Source organism: Gopherus flavomarginatus, chromosome 5, assembly GCF_025201925.1.
Source record: "Gopherus flavomarginatus isolate rGopFla2 chromosome 5, rGopFla2.mat.asm, whole genome shotgun sequence".
NCBI classification, from domain to species: domain Eukaryota; kingdom Metazoa; phylum Chordata; order Testudines; family Testudinidae; genus Gopherus; species Gopherus flavomarginatus.
The window spans coordinates 41,910,879-41,937,936 of record NC_066621.1 but is presented as its reverse complement, the minus strand read 5'-3'; the positions used below and the strand labels follow the sequence as shown (position 1 = coordinate 41,937,936).

The 27,058-nt window shown below is 45.2% G+C and overlaps 1 protein-coding gene across 5 annotated transcripts in view; it reads left to right on the top strand.

The window, feature by feature from the left end:
- The window catches only part of LOC127051012 (NACHT, LRR and PYD domains-containing protein 3-like), a 76,131-nt gene extending 49,838 nt beyond the window's left edge, over positions 1 to 26,293 (top strand). For 4 of the 5 annotated variants that reach the window (XM_050952795.1, XM_050952798.1, XM_050952794.1 and 1 more), the window contains 5 exons: positions 719 to 889; positions 6,957 to 7,124; positions 11,192 to 11,380; positions 14,929 to 15,099; positions 25,681 to 26,293. In XM_050952795.1, coding sequence (XP_050808752.1) covers positions 719 to 889; positions 6,957 to 7,124; positions 11,192 to 11,380; positions 14,929 to 15,099; positions 25,681 to 25,780 — 799 coding nt within the window. In that variant the 3' untranslated portion in view covers positions 25,781 to 26,293. The remainder of the gene's footprint in view (positions 1 to 718; positions 890 to 6,956; positions 7,125 to 11,191; positions 11,381 to 14,928; positions 15,100 to 25,680) is intronic. The other variant, XM_050952797.1, reaches the window with a different exon arrangement.
- Positions 26,294 to 27,058: the final 765 nt, after the last annotated feature.

The window sequence follows — 27,058 nt, the reverse complement described above, 5'->3', positions numbered from 1 at the left end:
AAAGGTAAATTTTATTAAAAACAAAAAAGAAAGAAAATACATCTGGTATTTAGGCTTTTGCTAGATATTAAAAGATCAATTGCAAAAACTAAGCACTCAAACTAGCTTTCTTGGGGGTTCTGCTTAAAGGTTACAAGCAAAGAAAAGCATCTGGGGTTAGCACATAGGAGTCCATTAGCCATAAGAAATAAACAGAACTAGCCCTAATCGCATCTTTCAAAACATTCCTGATCTACTTACACATTTGGGAGTTCCAGATAAGTAGTTCTAGGTAAGATCTGATGGTTTATGATCATGCCTGGTTTAAACCTACTTACAGCATTGCTGCTCACTGTCTCTGCTTTCTGGAGAACAACCACAAACACAAAGGGTAAGCTTCTTTCCCAATTTTAAAAAGTTCTAGCCTTCCCATTGGCTCTTTTGGTCAGGTGCCCTTTTCCTTACCTGGGGGATTTTGTTAACCCTTTACAGGTAAAGCAAACAGAGAACAGCCACCAAGAGGAACTTTATAGCTAGCTGCCTGGCTGAGTGTCCAAAAAAGGGAGTAACCTGCCCCCCCTTCATTTATCACACCCCACAACTCCTAAATGGGTTTCCTCAGTGATGAATACACAGCACCTTTCCCTACACTTTGTTATACTGAAAAGTGTAGAACCGCTATGATGAGCCCTATTCACAGCGTGATCCCTCTTCTCTGTGTTTCCTTCTCCGGCTGCAGCTTGCGGGATTGTGAGCTCACAAGTGCTTGCTGCGGGAATCTTGCTGATGTTCTCAGAGCCAGCTGGACCCTGACAGAGCTGAAGCTGAATGGTAATAATCTGGGCAATGCCGGAGTGCGGCTACTGTGCGAGGGACTGAAACACCCGAACTGCAAACTGTGGAGACTGGAGTAAGTAACATTTGGCCTCGTCTGTGTATTCACAGTGTCCTCTATGTAAAGTAGAACCAGGATCCCAACATTCAGGACAGCCCCAACTCCTCAAGCATAGTCATATTTCAGTCAAACAGCATCACACCTGGGCCTAATGGGCGTTTTGACTAACAACAGGGAGAGTGACAAAGGCATGAACAACAGTGTCAAAGGACTGAAAAAGGCTGAAGAATAAGTGTGGGACAGCAACCTGTTGAGGAGTTGAATGGAATATCCTTTTTCTGTTGTTTCCAGGACTCATTGTAATGTAATTCCACTCTGCAAAAAGAAAATCTCATCCCCCAAAGGGGTAAGCATATGAATCCCCTACAGAAATTAGTTTGTGAATCTCAGTTGTACCATCAAATCATCTGTTTAGCATGTGGTTCTGTATAGGAATTCCCAGGTATAGCAGGTCATTGCTGTGAATGCCTGGTTTTGCACCTGGCAGAAGAAGGAATACTTCTGAGCTTTCTAATGCATTAGAGTCTGTCCTGGAATTGGAAGTGTATGGATTCCTTGGATTTTGAGGGAGCATACAGGCTGAGTGGACATAAGAGAGGAGACTGTGATTTCGGAGATAGATGAGGAGTTGATGAGATTGAAGAGAAGGCTTCCTCTGAGGCTGAGACTGTTAATTTTTGTACACACAACTATATTCTAAAACCCAGCATCAACTTGGATTGATTAGGGAAATATATAGAGGCATAGTAGCATTTCCATGATTAAGTATGAATTAAGATTTACAGTTAAATCAGGACTGAAAACCCTTTATTTTACACTTAACATTTTGTTATAGACAAAAACCAAGGTTTTCCCTGCCACTGAACTCAGAAATGATGGATTCACATGTCCTCCACCATTCCCAATAAGTCTCCTGAGTCCCATGTTATCACAGAGAATCATACCATCTTATAGAGGATAATGGTGAAAATTTCATGATTTTTAAGCCAGTTTTATAACTCTGTTGCCTGGCTCATGTTTTGGGAACACTTTCAACATACAATGAGGGTGTATCCTATTGCAATCTTCTGGTTGCAACCTTTCTACAAATAATTTTTAAAGAAACCCTGAGTTCCCTGATTTCTCCTCTTCCCCAGCCCCTTTTTAAAAATCTGTTCTCTTATTTCTCTTTGCTCGGGTATTTTCTTTTCTCTTTTTTCCTTCAGCCTTTCACTTGTCTGTGTTTACCCTCCAATTTAACTCATTTTTTCCTGCCATTTCCCTTCTAAACCTCTCTCTTCAACTTCCCCTTTTTCTTCCTTTTTCTCTCTGTTCCCTTGATACTCCCTTTATAGCTCTTTCATTCTCTCTCTTTCACCCTCACCATCTTTGTTAATTCTCCTCCCCCTCTTTCCCCATATCACTTCCTATGGGGCCCCTATTCCATTTAGGGTCTCTCCCCCCTTTCAGTGCTTTTCCCCAAAGGTCTCTCTTACAGTTCACACCATGGTGGGTCTTCACTTACCCCACCTAAACCTTATCTCTTCCATTGAACATATCATGGTGCAAGGGAAGAAGGTCATTTCCTTACCCTTATAGTAATTATTTGGTCCTGGTCCTACCTCAGTTGTAAGCCTGACTAAGGAAAAGTGGATGGAAGTTTATGAAATGATTCAGTCACCTGCCTCTATATAAATCTATGGTACGCCCACATCTTGAATACTGTGTGAAATGTGGTCGCCCCATCTCAAAAAAGATATATTTGAATGGGAAAAGATTCAGAAAAAGGCAACAAAAATGATTAGGGGTATGGAACAGCTCCCGTATGAGCAGAGATTAGTAAGATTGGGACTTTTCAACTTGGAAAAGAGACAACTAAGGAGGGAAATGATAGAGATCTAAAAAATCATGACGAGTATTGAGAAAGTAAATAAAGAAGTGTTATTTACTCCTTCTCATAACACAAGAACTAGGAGTCACAAAATGAAATTAACAGGCAGCAGGTTTAAAACAAATGAAAGGAAGTATTTCTTTACACAGCACCCCGTCGACCTGCAGAACTCTATGCCAGAGGGTCTTGTGAAGGCCAAGACTTTAGCCGGGTTCAAAAAAGAACTAGATAAGTTCATGGAGGATAGGTCCATCAAAGCTATTAGCCAGGATGGGCAGGGATGGTGTTCCTAGCGTCTGTTTGCCAGAAGCTGGGAATGGGCGACAGGAGATGGATCACTTGATGATTATCTGTTCTGTTCATTCCATCAGGGGCACTTGGTATTGGCCACTGTCAGAAGACCGGATACTGGGCTAGATGGACCTTTTGTTCTGGCCCAATATGGGTTCTTATGTTCTTAATAATGAATGTTGATGGGAAAATTTAATAAAATGAATACAACCACACTTTTCTACTGCTGGGGGGATGGGGTTTTCTCCTTTTGGAAGCCAGTTGGAGTCCTTCTTTCCCCGCACATTTCCTCTCCTCACTTTGGGGTCTTTTTCTCCTCACCTTCTCATGTTTCTTTTCTCCTTATTTTATCTGTAAATTTTATAAGTGTTTTCTGCATTACTTTATCTTGGATGGCCTCTTCTCTCCCTAGCCGCTGCTCCCCAAGTTAGTGCTTATCTCCCCAATTTCCCACATATACCCATGGTGTTTTACTCTCCATTTTCACCCCAACCGTAGAGTCCCCTCATCACTGGGGGCTCCTCTTGTCCTGCCTCCAAAATATCTTGGGGGCTCTATTCTCCCTTACAGAACTTTTGGGCTTACCCAGGGATTGAGGGCTTCTCTCCCTTATACAAATTCAGCGGCTCTTTTTCTCTTCCAAGTGTTGGGGGATCTGATCCCTCTTCAGTAGGATGATCATAGTTTCAAGGCAACTGTAGTGATGGAGGGGTCACTGCCATGTCCAGTTCTGATGGGTGTGAAGTCTGGGACATGCAGAGAATGTGGCAGCTGGTTGGAGTTGGGGAGGGCTCATGCTTGGGTGTGCAGGGGGCTCCCTGTGAGGCCTTGAAGGAGGACAAAGACAGCCATGCCTGGGGATGGTCCCTGAGGGTACATGGTTACCCAGTCTGCTGCAATGGTTACCCACTCAGATGACTGGCAGCTTTATCAGGAGCCCAGACTTTGCTGGAGCATTACAGAAACCAGAACTTCTGCTTTTATAAACTCAACAGAGAGTGTGAAACAGGCCCTGCCAACAGGTTCACATGGTCGCCCCCCTCTCAGGGGCTCTTCTCTCCCGAAATATCAGGGATCCCTCTTGCCGGGAGGCTCTTTTCTTTTTGTCTTTCCCCCTTTAACTCTGGTCTCAGTGGAAGGTGGATGTGATGCTGCCAGTGCTGAGTGTGATGCTGCCAGTGCTGGGCCTGATGACTGCCTCCCCTCCCCAGGCCTGATGGTCAAAGCTTGGCATGGTTGTGACTATTAGGCCTATAAGCTGTATCCACATTGTGAGCTCAAATGTAAACAGTATGTGAGAGTCCATAAGATGTTACAATAACCGTGAAAAATAGGTCAAGCTGTTAACAATGTTGAATCTTGCCAGAGGTGCAAGAAAACCAGATAGAAAAATAGATTAATTTAAACCAAAAATGCCGTGTTGTTATAATCCAAGGGCTGTTGAAATTATGCTTGTGAAAAACAGATATGTGGAACCAGAAACTAGTGTGATGGATATTAGACCTAACTGGTGGACAAAATAAGGGAGATGAACTATGGTGCCTGCTTTTCCCACTTTTGCGTTCCTTAAAAAGAGACTTTGGAAAAAAATATTCCAATCCCTTTAGATAAGCTTCCCCTCTCATCTCCCATCCCACCTTGCATCTCAGCTCATCCCCCAAGCTGCCAGCACTGCAACTCAACTCGGCTCATCTAAAGGACTTTGTTCCTGAGAGGAAGGTCGACTGACCTTAAACTTGTTCGAGGAACTTTGTTTTCACCTGTGAGTGCTGAAGGTCATCACATTATCATGACATGCAATTCTCAGTCCAATAGTGGGGTATCAAACTGCCAACACAGCAGAAGCACATAAGATTCTGCATTGTTTTCCCTTCCCTTGTTGTATTTTCTGCCCTTCTTTCCTTTCCTTCTCTTCTCTCTCTTACTCTTTTGACTTTTCATCAAATCCTGAAGTCAGCTATGCTGTATTCATCCAAACCTGCCTTGTCTAAGAAGAAAAGATCCTTTCAGATAACATCCCTGACCATATCGTAAACCAGGGTCCAAGCAGCAGGTGTCGTGGTCGACTTGCCAGCCAGAAAGCATTCGTACATAAATAACTGGCAATACAGTGTTCCAAAAACATCAACAAAACTCATCTTTCACCCATCTTTTCTATCCTGTCTCTCTTCACCTTGTGTCTGTCTGTTTGTTAAAAAACAGGGTAAGTAAATTATACATCAGGACTGATAATAAAATTACTCCTTTCCTTTCCATCCAAGAAAAGTATTTCTGAAAATAAGAGACTGATATTTTGCCTCCAAAAAGAGAAAGACGTAGAAGATTTTGACTAAGTTTGGTTTGCATAATCACTCAGTGACATTTTCAATATAAATAACTGTTTTGACTTTTTTGTTTTTTCTTGTGGTTAATCAATAAACTTTTACTTAGAATGAATGTTTTTGGCTGTTTGCCAAATAACTGAGTAAAAGGCCTCTGTTTAAAATAACCCCAATACTACCTATCACTGTTTAATGTTGGGCAGAGAAAGAGTTTATAAACACCTTTAACCCTTTGGGCTTTTGAGATCAATATCCATACATGTGGGCTGGTGGGAGAGACAGAGACAGTAGAACATAAGAATGGCCTTACTGGGTCAGACCAATGTTGTCAAGCAGTGCCTCTGAAAAGCAGGCCTAGTGGTTGGGGTGTAGGCTGCAGCTAGATGTAGGGTTGGGTTTGGGCCCAAGGTGATGCTGGAAATGAAATCCAGGGACAGGCTGGAATCAAAATTCAGATCAGTCTGTAGACAAACCAGACTAGAACCAGAGCTGGAGTGCAGGGGCAAGCAAGAGGTCAAGGGTGGGTGGTCGGAGTCCAGGGACAAGCCAAGTCATATCGAAGCCAGTGGCCATATAGAAGCTGAAGGTCAAAGCCAGGTAGTCAGAGCCTGAGGGTGTAGGGAGGATCGGGAGGCGGAGGCAAGGCTGGAGCAGGTTGGTGACAGGGCTGGAACGAGGCCAGAGTACAGCAAGGACAACACTGGGACAGGGCTCAGGCAAGGCAGGGGCAGGAGCAGGCTGGGAGTCTCCAGAATCTGATGCACTGGGGCAGCAGGAGGGCTCTTGGCCAGGTGGTGCTGTTGCACAGACTGATCTGCAACTCTAGTTGGGTTGTGGAAATACCTGAGCCTAGGGGGTCATCTGAGCCAGGCTCTGCTCAGGGATAGGTTGTTGTTGCAAGCCTGAGGCTTGATCAGTGCAGGCACTGTTGGAAGAGCAGCCCTGGTTTGGCTGAGAGTTTGGCTCACAAATGGTCCATCTAGCCCAGCATCCTGTCTTTCAACAGTAGCCAATGCCAGATGCTTCAGAGGGTTGTGTTTTCCAGAGCTAGTGCCAGGGGTGCGGAGGAACAAGATCTCCCCTGCTCTGAGCCTGACCCCCTCTGCCTTGGAAAGGAGCTCCCTTTACAGCCTCCCTGTAGCAATGGGCCTGTTCTGATTGGGCTGTACCATCCTGGAGATGATCTGTGGTTGGTTGAGAGCTCAGTAGGCTGGACTTAAGGGACCTAGTTCCCATCCTGAATTCTGGTTGGTCAGTAGAAAGGGCTGGAGGGCTGCATAAGGAGGAAGCCTTAAACCAAATCTTATTCCTCATTGGTCAGAAGCAGAGTTTTGGGGATTGACATGGCTGGGCCATTCTCAATGCTGATTGGTTATCTCTCAAGGGAAGCAGTGGGGCTTAAGCAGGAAGATCCACCCAACACTGGTTACTCATTAGCTAAGGGGTGGGGCTTGAAACAGGGCCTAGACTAGTCTTTCTGGCCCATTCTCAATGCTGATTGGTCAGGGAGAGGGCTGGTGGGCGGGGCTGCCTGTCAGAACAGCTGTGATAAGCCCTGTTCACATCATGATCCCTCTTCTCTGCATTCTCTCTCCTGCAGCTTGAGTTCTTGTTTTCTCACAGATGTTTGCTGTGAGGATCTTGCCACCGTTCTCAGAACGAACCAGAGCCTGACAGAGCTGGATCTAGGTTATAATAATCTGGGAGATGCCGGTGTGAAGCTGCTGTGTGAGGGACTGAAACAAAACTGCAAATTACAGAGTCTGAAGTAGGTAACATTTGGCTTCCTCTGTGTATTTACAGCTGTCCTCTGTGTAAAGAGCTTGACAGGGTGCATGGCTGGTGTGATGTTGCACTCCATATGCTTTATGGAAATATGCTTATGAATATGACATAACTGGAATATGCTTTACACTAAATAGCCCCTGTATGGTGTCATTAGAAAGCTTGTAATCTACTAAGTGTGTTCATCCTATTTGTTTGCCCTATTATTTTTATATCTGGAGTTAGGAGAATAGCGTCCTGTTCCTTCCTGAGGAACGAGACCTGCAGATATATAGCAGTAACTGAGTTTGTTACTTGATTGTGTACGTTTTATGCTCCAATATTTAAACTAGAAGAATTTGCTCAAGCAGCTAATGGCGTATGCAGACTGTTGTCTATAGCCAGTCAAGAATTTACCAGTGGAATGATTCCATGAAGGAAAATGCAATTTCATATTCTGATTTTATATAAATATTTTGATTTTTCCATCAGAAAAATCAAAATGAAATATTTTTTGGTTTTGGTTGGTTCAACCCAAATTGAATTTTTTTGGTTGAACTGACAAAACATTTCATTAAACTGTATGTCCCTGTTAGCACATTGCCTTATGGGAGTTGTACCTCAGGTCCTCATTCTCCTATGACTCAGACTCCCTGGAGGTCTACATCTCCCTAGTGCAATTGGACTCTCCTCTGACCAACATGTGTGATGCATCATGGGAGGATGTAGGTGGCATCATGGGAGGCCTAGTCCATGCAGGAACCCTGTGGAGAATGGGTGCATTAGGTTCCCATACTACAGTTCCAGAGGTAATGCACAACAATAGGAAAAGGCAGTTTAATGCAAAATATTTCATTTGAGTTGAGAGGGCTGAAACAAAAAGTTTCTTCATTTGTAAATAGAGGTTTTTTAAAAATTTCTGTTCCATAAAAACTGGCGCCTCATCTTTTTGTCACGCTTTGGGATGAAAACAAATGTTGAAATAAAAATAAAGTAAACCTCAGCAAATGAATGACACACCAAAAATAACACTATAACAGAAAGGTGAACTGTATTGGTCAAAGGAAAATAGGATCAGGGCAGGAAGGGTTTAAGATTATCTAATAATTAAAAAACATTATTAACCCATTTCCCTGCATCCTAACGTTCACAAACTCCTCTCACCCCAGCTCCCACCTGGCACCTTCCCAAGGTGGATGGTTCTGCTGAGGTTGCGTGTCCTGAGATGGAATGTTGCAGCACTGTGGTGGTGGCTGACTAAAACAAAAGTCACCTTTTAATTCATGCCTTGATAGAGCAGGCTCTTCTCCTGACTAGGGGCAGCTCTAGACATTTCGCCGCCCCAAGCATGGCTGCATGGTGGGGGGGGGCGCTCTGCCGGTCGCCGGTCCTGCGGCTCCAGTGGACCTTCTGCAGGCACGCCTGCAGGAGGTCCACTGGAGCCGCCTGCTGCCCTCCTAGCGACCGGCAGAGCACCCCCCATGGCATGCCACCCCAAGCACGCGCTTGGCGTGCTGGGGCCTGGAGCCGCCCCTGCTCCTGACTCCATCCAGTTCATTAGAATCCCTTGGGATCTTGGATGGCTCTCGGTAACCTGTTCTGGGTAAGATCTCTCTCTCTCTCTCTCTCTCTCTCTCTCTGGATTCTGGTCACTACAGTGCTGGAGACGCCATATCCCTGAAGCCACAGTCTAAAAGTAATGCAAACTCCTATTGCAGGGAGCAGGAATTTAGCAGAGGCTCCCTGATCTGCACAGTCTGTTTAACTGCAGTGCAGACATATCTGGTGAGCAGAAAAAGGCTGCTGAAATCTGCCACCTTTAAGAAAAAATGTTTTTTCCTCTGAGATTGTATCTCTGGAACAACTGGTCAAATATCTAAAAGTTTGGAACATGTATAGAATCTCAGGCACTCATGAGGCTCACCAATTTTCAAGGCAATCTGACTAACCCTGTGGATTATAGAAGAGTTGAATTTTAAACAGAAACCTGGTCTAAACCTTAACTATAGCATCACCCTGCTATAAGAGACCAGAAAGACAAAGGATGGGGCAAGGAAATATAATTATTTTTTCAGATGGAAAATCGAGACCCATAAAGGTAGAGTGACTTGCCCAAAGTCACCTGGGGGAGTCTGTGGTAGAGGCAGGACTTTAATTACAAGAGCCTCCTTTCTCCTGCAGAGAGCTGTGCTCATTCTCTTGTATTTTTTGTTCTCAGAAATGTGCTTTTTGGATTGGACACGGCCTCTCTTTTCTATGGTTATGGTTTTTAAACAATAACAAACTTAACAATCAGCATTTCAAACTTAGGGCCAGTGCTACTCATGAATTTTCTGACCACGATACACATGATTTGTTGAAGTATGTCAGAAAAATTCAAAAAGCTCTGTCTACTGACCAAACCAGATCCAAACAAACATCTGAAACCTATGAAGAGGCAAAACGAAATCCAGGTAGGGTTGCCTGGAGGAGGAGGGTGAAGGGTGGCCATCTCCTAAACATTTTTGAAATGTCAAGTGTCATTCCCAGTATATTTGAAAGTCTTCAGACATTTCAAAGGCAACATTCTATGCAATTAGAATAATAAGAGCCTTCATGGTGTTCATCTGGAGTTCTGCACTAAGAAAACTTTCTAGTGTCTCAAATTACATGTTAATATAGAAGTGCATCAAAACCACAAGTTCCTAAATAGATAAAATTATTTGCCAATAGATGCATACCCAGCTATATTCTAAAACCCAGCATCAACTTGAGTTGATGGGGAAGGGCACGAGCAGCTCCAGGATTAACTTTGCATACAGATTTAAAGTTAAATCTAGACTGAAAACCCTTCATTTTACACATAATTTTGTTAGGAAGAAAAATCAGGTTATTCTTGCACCCTGGGGGGCCCATCACACCTCCCCATTGGGCAGAGTAACAATATTTTAAGGCAAATGAGGTGATGAATGAGGCCGTGCCAGTGACAGTTCTGGTGAAAGGGGTGTCTCAACATATGTGCAAGATTTAGTAGCTGTTACGGATAAGGAGGGCTCATGTTTCGGTGTGCAGGGGGCTCACTGTGAGGCCTCCTTAGAGGACAAAGACAGCCATACTTGTGGGTGGTCCTTGAAGTGCACATGGTCATAGCTGGCCTGCTGCCATGGTTACCCGGTCAGCTGGCTGGCAGCTCCATTAGGAGCCCAGGATCTGCAGGGGGGTTACAGAAGCCAGCAGAAAATCTGCTTTTATAACCCCTCTAGAGACTCTGAAACTGGCCCTGCCAACAGGATCACACAGTCACCCTCCTTTCAAGGGCTCTTCCCTCCCCAAATCTTGGGGAACCCCCTGCCATGGTGATCTTCTTCTCTTCGTCTCCCCCCACTTTGATTCCTGGTCTCAGAGGAAGGTGGGTTTGATGCTGCCAGTGCTTTGCCTAGCTGCTGTCTCCCCTCCCCAGGTCTGAGGGTCAGAGTTAGGAGCTGGTGGGCCAGGGGACAGACACAGAGATGTGAGACAGCTGCTCCCCTGCAGGGCAGCCGCAGAGCTAGTGCCGGGGGCATGGAGGGGCAGGATCACCCAGCTCCTCCTGCTTTGAGCCTGGCCCAGCTGTACGGATGGGCTGCTCGCGCTGCTCTGATTGGATAGCACCATCCTGAGACATATTAGCACCAAGTCCAGCCTGACTGGTCAGGACCTGAGTGGGCAGGAATTAAAGGGAAAATTTTTACCCTTTCTGAATTCTTACTGGTGAATGGAAAGAGTGAGGGGGCGGAGCCTAGGAAGGAGTCTTACCACAAAACTTATCCCTCATTGGTCAGTAGCAGAAATTTGTTGTGTCTTGGCCATTCTCCCTGTTGATTGGTGAAGGGTAAAGGGCCAGGGGTGGAGTTTAGACAGGAAGTCCCACCCACTGCTAGTTTCTCACTGGACAAGAGCGGGACTTGGGGTAGAGTCTGTAGCAGGATTCTGGCTCATTCTGGATGCTGATTAGTCAAGCAGAGGGGCTAGTGGGTGGGGCCACCTGTCAGAACAGCTGTGATGAGCCATTCACCCCATGATCCCCCTTCTCTACCTTTCTCTCTCCTGCAGCTTGCGGAAGTCCTGTACGTGGGGGTGCGGTGTCACAGCTGCTGGCTGTGGAGATCTCGCGGCTTTTCTCAAAACCAAACAGAACCTGACAAAGTTGTACCTGGATAATCATCTTTCTCTGGGAGATTCTGGAGTGCAGCTGCTGTGTGAGGGGCTGACACACCCAAACTGTAAATTAGAGACTCTGGTGTAAGTAACATTTGGCCTCCTTTAGGCATTTACGGGTGTCCTTGTTGGAAAGTGTTTGACAGGGTGCGTAGCTGGTATCTGCTCTCTGCAGTTACAAGGAGAATCTGAAAATCTAGTGTGTCTCCAACATTTGCAGGAAGGACTCACAATATGTGCCCAGCCTGCCAGGTTTGAAAAGGTAAATGTAAATGTCAAAATACCCTTTGAAGTGCAGCCTGCTAGGAATGAGGTTGTGTGTTTACAGTTACAAACAGGGCTGGTTAGAGCAGATGCCAATGCTGGTCCCATTCTAAAAAACCCCAAAACTGTCCTGGGAAATCCTTGGCTTTTCCTCCTTCTATTTCAGTGTATTTCTGTGTGTTTCTTCTTCTCTCAAGGCAGAAGTCCCACCCATGCCTGTGAGAAGCTGGGAGACTCTAGGGACTTCAGGCCAGATTTTCAAAAGAGCTCAGCACTCAGCAGCCCCCACTATAACACTTCCACCCATATTTTCAAAACACCTGCACCCTGGAAGCTGATCTCTCCTGAAAATCTGTCCCAAAAGCACCAATAGAATGAGCAGCAAAATCAACATCCATTTGCAGCAGTTGTTCACCACTGGAGTTAATGCCACTAACCTCTGATGTCCACACCCTCCGTTCTCTCCTAAAAACATCAGATTAGCTGCCTGGAGGGCTGAGGTGCTTCTGCTGCCATCTATCCCCACCACAAACAAGGCTTCAAAGCTCCACCTAGCAGCATGTAGATGGATACAACTCATCTCAGGGCTAGTTGTTTTCTTATTTATTCCCATCATCAGTGATGTTTAGCCTCTTCCTTCTCTCTTGGTGATGAGCATTATACACCCTCCAGAGAAGAAAAGTCACCAGCTGCACTCAGAGACTTCCTGAGTCAGTAATTTCCCTCTCAGAGCAACCAGCACCACGTCCACTTTCCTTTCCTCCCCCTTGCTCTAGGAGTCACCACTGGACGGCACTTCCCCTGCCCAGTGCGACTGTAGCTTCCTGTCCTTCTAGAGGAGTGAGACCTACAGCTCATTGGTTCCTCACTGCAATAGGTGACAGGAGATATGGCCATTCCAGGACCCTTCAGTGGCAGTCAGTGACTGGTAGTTCTTCTCCCCATCCCACAGCCCTGCAGAGAATCTTATAGTGGTGATGGTTCCTCTCTCTTGTGGAAGTTGCCCCTTCTCTCCCCCATGTGGTGTAGGACAGTGGGGGATAAGTGACTCACTGTTGGTGGGATGGAGAGGGAAGACACACTTCTGTGTTGCTCTGACAGATCTGCTGTGAGATCTACTATCCCATGAAACAGTCTCCACGTGGAACTGATGGAAGCCTCATAACTTGGAACATCTTAAATCTCCACTAGACAGCTCACTGGAACACATGTTGTAGAGAGCAATCCTGCTTTGGCAAGGGAGGTACTAGGTTAACTAATAGGGGTGGCATGTGAGCCTGGTTCAGTGCCTCTTCCTACCCGTCTCCCTTACGTTTTGGCTGTAATGCGCTGCAGAGAAGGTGGTCTCTGGAGAAAGTGGTAGTGACAGCTCACTCCCTACCATCACCCACCAACCCTGGATTGACAGCAGCCACAAAAAGACATATGAGATCTACAAATCACCGACCAGGCAAGTTGCTGGTTATTAGGAGCAGGTGATGTACTGCCCAAAGGTTAATTTTAGATTGGATTTGGCAGAGAAAGGTGTGTGTGGAGTGGTGAGGGAACTTGATGTACTTTCAGAAAGGTCTGTATCCCATAGCAAGAGGGCTTGTCTACATTACCCACTGGATCGACGGGAGATGAGTCTACCAGCTGGCTTTGGTGGCTGGTTTGGATTGAGACTCCTGCAGAAGGAGCACACACACACCCTGTGCAAAGATAGGACAGTACCTGGCACATGTGGAGACTCGCCCTGTTGCCCCGATGTTGAGAGGTGTGATGGTGTAGATGTGATTGAAGGAGTTGAGGATCTTCGCGGTTGGTGATTCTGCCTGTACCCACAGAAACCTGTGCTCGATCCCAAAGGTGACTAGAGAGTCCTGGAAGTTGCAGGCCCACTGGTCGGCTGCAGAGCACTGCCCTTTGCTCCCTTTATCCTCCCCCAGTAAGGCCGTCACACTCTGGAGGACAAGATCAAAATCTCCCCACTGCTGGAGAGTGAGCTGCACCTTCCTCCTGGAGCCTTATGAGTCTTCCAGGAACAATTACAGCTTGTGCCACAGCACAGTGGGAGCTGAGAAGCCTGCAGAATCGCCAGGCCCACAGACACCCCTTTGCCCTCCAGAAGGGATGGCAGGGGGAGCGGGAGCTGCAGCTGGTAGCAGAGCCACAGCCTTTTTTTCTGCCCTGGCCTTTCTTCCTGACTGAGGAGCTCCCTTGATGGTGGTGGGTTTGGCAGCAAAGTCCCTGCCTCTGCTGCTGTCCCAGGGGGGATGATGATGGTACCAGCAGAGGTGTCAGTGGTAGCCATGGGAGCAGATAGAGGAGAAAGCTGAGGGGGATATGAGCCATGTCCAGGGGTCCCCCTCCTTCAGTCTTCCCAGCTTCCCCCCATGGACCAAATCGCTAAAGCAGAAGCCTCACCTGAGGCTGGGTCAGGGTCTGCCATTGAGGACGGGTGACAGGAACAGCCACTGGAGGGGGATATAAAAGAAAGGAGATGGAGGAATCTAACATCTTCTCCCCACTAGACTGCCGTGCTGTGAGGAGGGAGCAAAGGTCAACTGAGGAATTAGTCAGATAAATGGTTTGGGTGTGTATGTGTGGAATCTCCTTCTACAGCTGACTGGGAGTGAAGGAGAGCATATAACTGTGTGGGGTGTGTGCAGGTGAGTAGGAAGGGCAGGGGAAACAGGCAACACACCATAGGGGAAAGTGGATCACAAGGGGGACCACGTGAGATGGGGGCAGCAAGAGGGACATTATGTGGGGTGGGGGTCAAAAGGACTGCTGGGCAGGCAGAGGGAAGAGGAGGAGGTCCACCAATCCACTAATGCAAATTGAAGGGAGAAAGGAGAGGGAAGGCTGATGGGGAGCACATGCACCCCAATGCACTTGCAAAGAAGAAAGGCAATGATTTTGCAGCATCTCCAGGTGGAGGCAGCCGGAAGTTGGATGCACAGAAGGAGTGGTTAGGGAACAGGGAGAACTCCACACCACTTCTCCCCACCCAACCCCCAGCATCAGCAGCGACCAGAGTTCCCTGCCCAGACTGTATCAAAATGTATACACAGAAAGGAGCTAAATTAAGGTTGCCCAGGCAGCCTAAAGCTTGGCGGTCCCTAACTTTTGGGTGCTTGATCTTGCAGCTGTAATATTCTCTTAACATAGTAGGGTTTATATAATTAATTATATCATAAGGGTCTACAACTTTCAGTAGGGGTCTTTTATTATCATTTCAATCAAAATAAATAGATAACAGGAATCCTAGCCACTGTCCTGAATTAAGAATTCCTTTGGAGATACCCATGGGTGTCAGTGAGGGGAAATGCAGAGAAAGGGGCATATGCAAGTCATTTTACTCTGTATATCTCTGTCTCTTGCAGGCTTCACTATTGTGGTCTCACAGCTGCATGTTGTGAGGCTCTCTCCTCTGTTCTCAGCACCAGCCAGACCCTGACATTCCTAGGTCTAGGGGCAAACAGTCTGGAGGATTCAGGAGTGCAGCGGCTGTGTGAGGGGCTGAAACATCCAAACTGCAAACTACACACACTAGGGTAAGTAACAGCTGGCTCCCTTTAGCCAGTTCCTGGAAACACTGTGATGTTGTGAGTTAAACTCAGTGTACCCGGATCACAATGTCCTACAGTACATGGAACCCAGCCACGGACCAGCACCACTCTGCTCCCCAGGCAAAGAACAGAGACCCACTGATGTGTTCACTGCCTGTATTTTACTAGTTAAACAGTTGAAGAATGTAGTGGGCTCAGGCCTCAGCCCCTGTTGAGCAGGTAAAGCAGCTGGACAACGGCCCTAAAGGGGTAGCCAAGGATCCCCCTGACTCAGGATAATCCTCAGGTGGTAGAAAGCAGGTACAGCCAACTCTGTACTACCCATTGCTTGCATCCCCCTGACCCCATGTACAGGGTGTGGAGGAGCATGGAGGTGTATGTCCAGGGCAGAGTGCATAGTGCTCCACCTCTCCAAGGCCGGCCCAGCATCTGGGGTAACTTAGGGCAGCCCTGAGGTTTCTCTCTGTTAGACGAGAAGCCATTTTGTCCCCCACCTGGCCCAGGATCAGGGAGTGCAGATTGGCTTATAACTGGTTTCTTCAGTCTCCTCCTCAGCGCTGAGTGTGAACTTAGTGCAGTTGAGGGCAGTGTCCAGTGGTTTTTAGCAAATTCCAGATGCAGCATATTTTGAAGTTAAAAACACTATTATTTTAATACAATAAAAACTACAATCTAGTATTGCCAACATCAAGAGAGCAAAAATCATGAGTTAGACCCCAGGAACTCATAGGGATTACCAAAAAAACCCCACTGGTGGGGTTTTTTTGGTTTTAGTGTCTTTTGACTTTTTAACTCCCTTTTACTTCTTTGTCAAATGTAGTCAGGTATTTGGCTGCGTGTCTGTTCTCTCTGTGTGCTGTCTCAGCTCTGTGCAGATAGTTGGCACAGTAGACCTCGATTAAACCACCCAGTGAGACCACAAGACCCATTTCAGTATCAAAGTCACCTGGTGTCATGGTATAATTCCCCACTCTGAACCTTAGCGTCCAAAAGATGGGGTACCAGCATGAATTCCTCTAAGCTCAATTACCAGCTTAGTACTTGTAGCGCTGCCACCAGCCAGGAATTCCAGTGCCTGGTACACTCTAGTCCCCCTTAAAACCTTGCCCGGGGATGCCCAAGACCCAGTCCCTTTGGATCTTAACACAAGGGAAGTAAACCCTTTCCCTCACCGTTGCCTCTCCCAGGCTTCCCCTCCCTGGGTTACCCTGGAAGATCACTGTGATTCAAACTCCTTGAATCTTAAAACAGAGAGGAAAATCCACCTTCCCCCCTCCTTCTCTCTCCCCCTTCCAGACTTTCCCTGAGAGAGAAAGTAATCCTAACACAGAGAGAAAATAACCTTTCTCTCCCCCTTCCCTCCTTTCTCCCCACCAATTCCCTGGTGGATCCAGACCCAGTCCCCTGGGGTCTCACCAGAATAAAAAAACAATTAGGTTCTTAAACAAGAAAAGCTTTTAATTAAAGAGGGAAAAACAGTAAAAATTATCTTTGTAAATTTAAGATGGAATATGTTACAGGGTCTTTCAGCTATAGACACTGGGAATACCCTCCCAGCCTAAGTATACAAGTACAAATTAAAATCCTTTCAGCAAAATACAAATTTGAACTCCTTCCAGCCAAATACACCTTTGAACTCCTCCCAGCCAAATACACATTTGCAAATAAAGAAAACAAACATAAGCCTAACTCGCTTTATCTACCTAGTACTTACTATTCTGGACATATAAGAGACTGTTTCAGAGAGATGGAGAGAAACCTGGTTGCACGTCTGGTCACTCTCAGAACCCAGAGTGAACAACAACCAAACACTAACAGCACACACACAAACTTCCCTCCCTCAAGAATTGAAATTATCCTGTCCCCTGATTGGTCCTCTGGTCAGGTGACAGCCAGGCTCACTGATCTTGTTAACCCTTTACAGGCAAAAGAGATATGAAGTACTTCTGTTCTATTAACTCTTACTTATCTGTTTATGACACCTAGTCAGGTTTATTGCCAATGAACCATCGTCCTAGCTTCCCAGATCAATATCTACAGTTACACTAGCACGTGTATGCCTGTGATAATCGATGCAACTCAGTGAATGGCAGGACTTTCCATTTTCTTCTTGACGGGTGAAAGACATTCCCTCTGAGACTTCATTTTATACACCGATACAAACAAGTTATGTATTGCCTCTCTGACATGGCTAGGTGCCACCCATCACCTTATACATGTTGGTTCAATCCAGACATCTCTATTCAGCATGCTGTCATCTGATCCTATCTTTAAAATGGGTCAACGTGTTCGTGTTATCTGTGGGGAATGTGTCAGTGCTGAGGTGTTCTGGTACCACCCTTCTAGAATGTGTTTGTGGGTGTCTTCGGTGCCTAGCACTTCTTAAGAATGTATTTCTGCAATATCAGCCCTGTTCTTGCCAGATTCTGTGAGCAGGGCCTGCCTCCAGTTCAGAGCCTGACTTTGCTTTATATTAGGAAAGCTTTGACCACTACTTTAGCCCAGGCCTCTGATACAAGGGCTTATGTCTCAACCTCTCTTACTACTACACCAGCGTGAGTAAAATAATAGATTGAAAAATCAATATTCAGTGTACACAAAAATGCATCTCTCTCCCTGGTTGCTCAGATGGAGCCTGCATTTAATTTCTTCTCACCCATAATGTAGAGGAGCTTCTATCCCTTTCCTATCACTGTCTTGACTTTCTACCCTCCATATTTATTTCCTGATTCACACTTGCACAAAGAATGTATATTACTATTTAGGGTTGGTGAGTTACAGATATGCATATTAAAGAACTTGAAACGTATTCAAATAAGTTTATAAGCAACAAAGTCACAGTAAACATACTATGGGATTGGTCTAGCCTTTTCTAAGAAGCAGCACTTTCCTGATCCCCCAACCACCACATCTCTGTCAAAGCCCCTGAAATACTACTCCTCTTCCTCCAGATGCCTCCTGCAATCCGCTCCTTGCTGTCCTCCACATTGCCCTGCAGCCCATTTTCCTGCGCCCCTAAATCTACCTCCTTCTCCCCCTCATTGCCCTGATCCCCCTCACTCCATCTACTTTTAGCCCTGTCCTTGGAGCTCCTCACAATCCTTATGTCCTGTCTAGCCCCCAAACCAGAATGGCAGCCATTTTGCCTGTGGTCATGGCTTCCATCTCATTGAAAACAGCGGGAGGTGGCAGCCAACTTTATCAAGGGCAGCCTCACTTCCACGAGCAGATGGACTGTAGGGAAATTGCAGCCATTGTTATAAATATAGAGGGAAGGGTAGCAACGTTTGATTGTAATAGCATAAAATCCCTCCTTGGCAGCTCTACTAGATTGGTTTACCTGTAAGGGGTTAGGCAGTTCAAATAACCTAGTTGGCACGTGACCAGAAAGACCAATGAGGAAAGAAGATAAACTTTCAAATCTGCGGGGGGAGGGGGAAGGTGAGAGGATTTGTTGTTCTTCTCTCTTGTTGCTCCCTCTCCAGATGGAGGGAGAAGCCAAGCAGGTACAACATCATCTGCAAATATAAGTAGGGTAAGGAAATGCATTAGGGTATCTTTTTTGTTTTAGCTTGTGAATTTTGTTTTTGTAACTGTGAAGCTGCGCCAGAGGAAAATCCTCTGTGTTCTACGGGTATGGCTACACTTGAAACTTCAAAGCGCTGCCGCGGCAGTGCTTTGAAGTGTGAGTGTAGTCGCAGCGCCAGCGCTGGGAGAGAGCTCTCCCAGCGCTGCACGTACTCCACATCCTCATGGGGTTTAGCTTGCAGTGCTGTGGCACTTTTTACACTGACGCTTTACAGCGCTGTATCTTGCAGCGCTCAAGAGGGTGTTTTTTTTCATACCCCTGAGCGAGAAAGTTGCAGCACTGTAAAGCACCAGTGTAGCCATTGCCTACATCTTTTTATTACCCTGTAAAATTACCTTCCATCCTGATTTTGCAGGTGTGATTCTTTTATTTTTTTTCTTTATAAAGTTCTTCTTTTAAGAATCTGATTGATTTCAGTGTCCTGAAAACAAAGGGTCAGGTCTGTGCTCACATTGCTAAAGAAATTGGTAGGTTTATTATTCTGAAGCCTCCCCAGGAAAGGGGGTGAAGGGACTTGGGGGGATATTTTGGGGGGATAGGGATTCCAAGTGACCCTTCGCTGAATTTTTGTGTAAATCACTTGGTGGTGGCAGCCATACCGACCACGAACAAGGAAAGGAATTTGTGCCTTGGGGAAGTTTTAACCTAAGCTGGTAGAAAGAAGCTTAGGGGGTCTTTCATGCAGGTCCTCACATCTGTACCCCAGAGTTCAGAGTGTGTGGGGGGAATCCTGACATGGTGGCAGAGTTGGAATCAATTTAAACCAAAAGCACTCAGGAGTTTAAAAGAACACATTTTCCTTTTGGCTACTTAAAAACCAGAGAGGTTTCTTTTCTCTTTTTTTAAGGAACACTTTTTTTTTCTTCCTCATTTGCAGTAAGAGGAGATGGTGGCCATTTTTAATAAAGGAAAAATTGCTAGTTTTTGCCTTTCATCATGTTTTCAGGGACAGGGTTGGGGAAATGTCAGTATTACAAACTCTAGTGATTTTAGCACAATGCTTCCATGTGGTCCAGCCACTAGAGAGGAACAGAGCCACACTGGGCATGGTGGGTTACACTAGCACATCTCTTTCCTTAGAACAGGACTGTCAAGCTGTATGAGGGGACTTAGGAGCGTGGGCACCTCCCAAGAGACTAGTTACTCACCGAGTTTGATTTGCATCCTAGATCTCACGCCAAAGAAGCTGGCAGCCAATCCTATAGTAAGCTATTTAGAGATTTATTAGTAAGGGTAAGTCTACACAGCAGTGTAAGTCCAGACTTGAGCCTGGGCTCAAACCTAACACCCCCTGTGTCTGCACACCAATTGCGTTAATTTAGGCTTGAACCTAGGGTCACAGGACCCTGAAAGTCTGGAGGGTCCGAGCCTGTGTTAAGCTGGGACCTAGGGTCTGAGTTCTATTGCTTTCCTGTGTGCATGTGGCCCTCGCTTGACTCTTTCCCAGAAGTTCTCCAGATGTATCCCAGGGTTCCCTGGGCTTCATATGCAGAGGTGCCCAGGCAGTGTGCACTGTGAGGGTGTGGGGTGGGAATCAGCCCCAAAACTTCCTCACAGCCTCCCAGGGATCCCTTATCCCTTCCTCACAGGGTGTTGTGGGGGCACAGAAAAGGGATCCCTGGGGTTTGCTGAAGTACAGTGCACCCTAAGCCCTGGGGATAAAACTTCACTGGCAGCAGCCAGTTTGGGGTGGGTGGCGTTTTCCCTCTGAAAAACTTGTTTTTCTCAAACATAAAACCAAACCAACAAAAATAACAAACAAACAAAAACAGCTTAATTGAATATCCTGTTTTAAAAATGAAGAATGGCAAAGTTTTATTAGAATAGTTTGACAGCCCTGGAGACTGACATCCTAATTATCCCTAGAACTGGAGCACATGGGCATTTTCCTGCCAGTGTGACTCAGCCTAGAGATGCAGAGCCCAATTCTCACATTAGATGGTTGTTCAATATAAAGCCTTCACAAACTGCAGTCATTGTACTGAGACAGCTGCCAAAGGAGCTAGTTATGCAGTTGATGTGCTCGTGTGTCCTTATGGGCACCTGAATCCCATCAACAGCACTGTCACAGTTAGGAAATAGGGAGGGCAATAGAGTTTTCCCACAGTGCAACACATTAAAAGGGCTAGAGTGTCGACAGTGGGGGCGGGGAAGATGTGCTTGGTACTCTGGGATAGGGTTACTTTGTCTTGAGTCTGTGCACTGCAGAGTGGACTACAGAGCCCTAGATTTGAGCACTGGTCAGAAAATTCTTTATTTAGGATTAAAATGCAGTGTGGATTCTCAATTCAGGGTTCTCTGACACAGGTCTGCTGACTCAAGTCCCACTAGCCCTAGACTTACATTGCTGTGTAGACATACCCCAAGAAAAATAAATGCATTATTCAAGGGTAAAGCAGGTAAAAATATATGTACAAGTGAGTTATGGTCTATATTTTCAAAAGATGGGAGATATGGAGGTCATCTAATCACAGAACAGGGAACCAAATTGATCACATTACAATTAAACACAAACAGAGATGAATATATTCATAAATGATCTGGAGAAAGGGGTAGACAGTGAGGTGGAAAAAGATCATACAAAACTGCTCAAGATAAATAAGTCCAAAGCAGATGCAAAGAGCTTCAAAAGGATCTCACAAAACTCGGTGACTGGGCAACAAAATGGCAGGTGAAATTCAGTGTCTATAAATGGAAAGTAATGCGTATTGGAAAACAAATCCTAACTAAACATATAAAATGATGGGGGTCTCACTCAAGAGAGAGATCTTGGAGTCATTGTGGAAAGTTCTCTGAAAAACATCCACCCAATGTGAAGCAGAAATCAAAAAAAGCAAACAGAATTTTGGGAATTATTAAGAAAGGGATAGATAATAAGACAGAAATTCCATACTCTAGTAATAAGTATATAGGTAGGGATATATTACCGATCACCTGACCAGGATGGTGATAGTGACTGTGAAATGCCCAGGGAGATTAGAGAGGCTATTCAAATAAAAATCTCAATAATAATAATGCGGATTTCACTTATCCCCATACTGACTGAGTACGTCACCTCAGGACAGGAGGCAGAAATAAAGGTTCTTGACACCTTAAATGACTGCTTCTTGGAGCAGCTCGTCCTGGAACCCACTGGAAGAGAGGCAGTTCTTGATTTCGTCCTAAGTGGAGCACAGGATCTGGTCCAGGAGGTGAATATAGGTGGACTGCTTGATAATAGTGACCATAATATAATTAAATGTAATAACCCTGTGGCAGGAAAACCACCACAGTGGCCCAAGACTGTAGCATTTAATTTCAGAAAGGGGAACTACACAAAAATGAGGAGGTTAGTTAAACAGAAATTAAAGATTTAGATAAATGTCTATTAGGGATGGTCTAGACAGTATTTGGTCCTGCCATGAGGGCAGGGGACTGGACTCCATGACCTCTCGAGGTCCCTTCCAGTCCTAGAGTCTATGAGTCTATGAGTCTATAAAGGTACAGTGCCAAAAGTGAAATCTCTGCAAGCTGCATGGAAACTTTTTAAGGGCACCATAATATAGGCTCAACTTAAACTTATACCCCAAATTAAAAAAAAACATTGTAAGAGAACCGAAGAAGAGCCACCATGGCTAAACAACAAGGTAAAAGAAGCAGTAAGAGGCAAAAAGGCATCCTTTAAAAAGTGGAAGTTAAAAAGCGGTAGTGAGGAAAATAGAAAGGAGCATAAACTCTGGCAAATGAAGTGTAAAAATACAATTAGGAAAGCCAAAAAAGAATTTAAGAAACAGTTAGCCAAAGACTCAGAAAGTAATAGCAATTTTTTTTAAGTACATCAGAAGCAGGAAGCCTGCTAAACAACCAGTGAGGCCACTGGATGATCAAGGTGCTAAAGGAGCACTCAAGAACGATAAGGCCATTGCGGAGAAACTAAATGAATTCTTTGCATCGGTCTTCACAGCTGAGGATGTGAGGGAGATTCCCAAACCTGAGCCATTCTTTTTAGGTGACAGATCTGAGGAACTGTCCCACACTGAGGTATCATTAGAGGAGGTTTTGGAACAAATTGATAAATTAAACAGCAATAAGTCACCAGTACCAGATGATATTCACCCAAGAGTTCTGAAGGAACTCAAATGTGAAATTGCAGAACTACTAACTGTAGTCTGTAGCCTATCATTTAAATCAGTTTCTGTACCAGATGACTGGAGGATAGCTAATGTGACACCAATTTTTAAAAAGGGCTCCAGAGGTGATCCCAGCAATTACAGGCTTGTAAGCCTGACTGCAGTACCAGGCAAACTGGTTGAAACTATAATAAAGAATAATATTGTCATATAGCTGAACATAATTTGTTGAGGAAGAGTCAACATGCTTTTAGTAAAGGGAAATCATGCCTCACCAATCTACTAGAATTCTTTAAGAGGGTCAATAAGCATGTGGACAAAGGGGATCCAGTGGATATAGTGTACTTAGATTTTCAGAAAGCCTTTGACAAGGTCCCTCACCAAAAGCTCTTACTCAAAATAAGCTGCCACAGAATAAGAGGGAAAGTGCTCTCATGGATTTATAACAGGTTAAAAGATAAGAAACAGAGGGTGGGTATAAATAGTCAGTTTTCAGAATGGAGAGAGGTAAAGAGTGGTGTCCCCTATGGGTCTGTTCTGGGACCAGTCCTATTCAACATATTCATAAATGATCTGGAAAAAGGGGTAAACAGTGAGGTGACAAAATTTGCAAATGATACAAAATTATTAAAGATAGTTAAGACCCATGCAGATTGCGAAGAGCTACAAAAGGATCTCTCAAAACTAGGTGACTAGGCAACAAAATGGCTGATGAAATGTAATGTTGATAAATGCAAAGTAATGCACATTGGAAGGCATAATCCCAACTATACATATAAAATGATGGGGTCTAAATTAGCTGTTGTCAAGAGATTTTTGAGACATTGTGGATAGTTCTCTGAAAACATCTGCTCAACATGCAGCGATAGTCAAAAAAGCAAACAGAATGCTGGGAATAATTAAGAAAGGGATATATAGTAGGACAGAAAGTATCATGTTACCGATATATAAATCCATACTTTGCGCACATCTTGAATACTGTGTGCAGATGTGGTCGCTCCATTTCAAAAAAGTTATATTGGATGGAAAAGGTTCAGAAAAGGGCAACAAAATTGATTAGTGGTATGGAACGGCTTCCATATGAGTAGAGATTGGAGGAGAGATTTTTCATCTTGGAAAAGAGACGGATAAGGGGAGATATGATTGAGGTCTATAAAATCATGAGTGGTATAGAGAAAGTAAGGAAAGAAGTGTTATTTACTCCTCATGATACAAGAACAAGGGGCCACCAAATGAAATTAATAGGTAGCAGGTTTAAAACAAACACAAGAAAGTAATTTTTCACACAACGCACTGTCAATCTCTGGAACTCCTTCCCAGAGGGTGTTGTGGAGGCCAGTACTATAACAGGGTTCAAAAGGGAGCTAGATAGAGTCATGGAAGATAGGTCCATCAATGGCTATTAGCCAGGATGGGCAGGGATGGTGTCCCTACCCTCTGTTTGCCAGAAGCTGGGAATAAGCAACGGGATGGATCACTTGATGATCATCTGTTCTGTTCATTCCCTCTGGCACACCTGGCACTGGCCACTGTCAGAAGACAGGATACTGAGCTAGATGGATCTTTGGTCTAACCCAGTATGGCCGTTTTTATGTTCTTTTGTTCTTAACTTTAGAAGATGTACATAGCAGGATCAAGGCACGTGTGGGTGTGAACCACTTAGGCTAGTGGTAACTAAAATGAGAATAAAAATAAGAACAAATAAAAGATTCTGCCCTGCTAGAATCCAAACAATCAAGAAATAAAGTATTTTTCCATGAGTCCATGTTTATAACTTCTCCTCACAGAAACCAAGCTTACTGGATGTAGGTTCCTTTCTTCATGGTGGGAAAAGAGGAATGCACTTAGAGACTTTGAACTCACACACAATGACCACTTGCTTTGAATGCGCAGGATTTAACACTTTCTGCTAGAGTTCTTCATTTGCATTACAGAAGACTTCTTTCTTGTTTGATGAGTTACTTCCTTACAGGGGTATATACAATGCAGATATTTGCTATAACAGGGTACAGATAAGTAAAAACAAAGCATGCAACATCCTGCAGGTTTTTCGTGAAGTTTAAACACTGAACACATTTAACATCTACTTTGAACGATACTAAAGTACCAGTCAACTGATCTGGCTTCCAGCCATGAGTTTGTCAGTTCTTAGCTGACACCTACGGCCTTGGCCAGAGCTGGCACTTGTTTACCAGTGTCATGAACACCATGCTCTGAACTGAGCACTGGCCCTTGCTCTCTCAAACTCGCTGCAGACAGAAAAACTGCATTCTTCTGAACTGGCTGTAATAGTAAATACAAGAGTAAGTGAAATGTTCCTGTCTTCCTGTAGCTGGGGCATATTTTTGAGCTCTCACCTGCATTTCAGCAGTGTCAGGCCCAGTGTGCGGCACCACAACAGCTGCTAAAACTCACCCCCTTCAAGAGCTGAGTTACTGAGGGGAGGGGGGCGTGAGGTGCCCGTGCAGCAGAGAGCTGAGATAATTCTGCTTACATGGAGAGATACTGTGAGCTGGATTTTGCAGCTCCTGCTCCCTGTGAGTGCTGAGTAGCTGCACAATCGAGCCCTTTATGTGCAGAAAGGACATTGCTGTCCCTGCCCAGAGCTCACAGGGTGAGTGGGGTGTGGTGGTGCAGGCCAGGCTACAGACTGCACCAATGCTTCTCCTCCCCTTCTCCAAGGGAAAGGCACCAGCTGACAGTGAGATCAGCAGGCAAGGGAATGACATTGGTACAGATCCTGTAGGCTCTGGCAGACAGCTGGGAAAGACCCCAGTGGTGGGCAACACACTGACAGGGACTGTGGGCTCAGGCATCATGTCTGCAGAGAGAACTTAACATCCTTTTCTTTCCTTATTTTCCCCTCAGAGTGGACTTTCACCGTCTAACTCCAGTAATGCAGGCAGAGCTGTATGCAGTGAAAAAGATAAAACCTGATTTGATCATAAAGATGCAGCCGAAGGACTGAGTGGGAGCCTGCGCACCAACACAGCTCTGGCCTGGTCGCCCTGCCACTAGCTGGATCAGCAGCCAGGGAAAGGTGAAGACCTGGCTCACTTACTATAGATCCCACCATCCCCAGGGACTCCAGCATCATATTTCAGCATCAGTGGCAGGGAGCTAAGTAGAGGTTGTCAGGCCCAACCCTCCTGTCTGAGGCAAGAAACTCAGAAGTAGAAGCTGTATTTGCTCCATGCTTGGTCTGACCTTAGATGGGGGAGTTGATTTGCGGGATGGAGCAGGAGGAAGGAAGGGGGACAGTGAAGGGGGGTGACCCAAGAACCATCCTTGGAGCCAGTGGATTCTATTCCAATAGCTCAGTCATTATTTGTTGTATGTTTCTTCTCCTACTCATCCCCCTCCCACAATTTCACACAATTCCCTGGCCATTAAGTCAACATTCTATGTCCATCTACAGCATTTGTTTATGCCAGATGGATGTTTCTATGTCAGTTTTGCTGGAGTCCAATAAAGATCATGAATCAAGACTAATGCTGCACTTCAGAGTTTGTATTTCTTTCTATAATTTGTGCTGTTCTTGTGCACAAGAATTCTCCAAGGCCGGGGGAGTCCTCAGGGATGCTTTTCAGACCACTTTCTCAGGGTCAAGAAGCTTGCACAGGCAAAATGACAGTTTGGGCAGCTAAAAGAGGGTTTGTTTGCCCTTCTCTGGGTGCTCATGGCTTTATCAGAAAGGTGCTGTAGGTCACCACAAAGGCTCGTGAATGCCCATTTGGGAGTGGGAAACAAAAAAGCAAGATAGGGAGATGATTAAGGCCTTGCCAGTCACCCAGTTGCATGTGCCCAAAGAAATGCTGCTGGTCTAGTTATACCTGGTGAACAACTAATATATCAGCACAAGTGACGACATTTACCTTATAGCCACTCACTTCCTCTCACAGCTGCAACACAGCCACAAGCCCTATTACGCATTGATTAAAATACCCCAAACACACAGACTATGCAGGGCTGGCCTACAACATTTTGGCACCTAAGGCGGGGAGCTCAAACGATGCCCCCTCGCTTGGGCCAAAACTTTGAAAGGTCTCAAGTCTGTCTTCTTCCTTTTCTACTCCTCTCATGGTACTGCTCTGCTACCTACCCCAATAGAGAAGAACTAACAACTTAAAATGCCTTCTTCAAAAATTTTAAGTAACACTTAACTTTCAAATGTCTGAACAGCAAATGTGACTTTTCTTGTCCACATAGTAAACATTAGAATTTTTATCTGTTTGAATAATCAAAG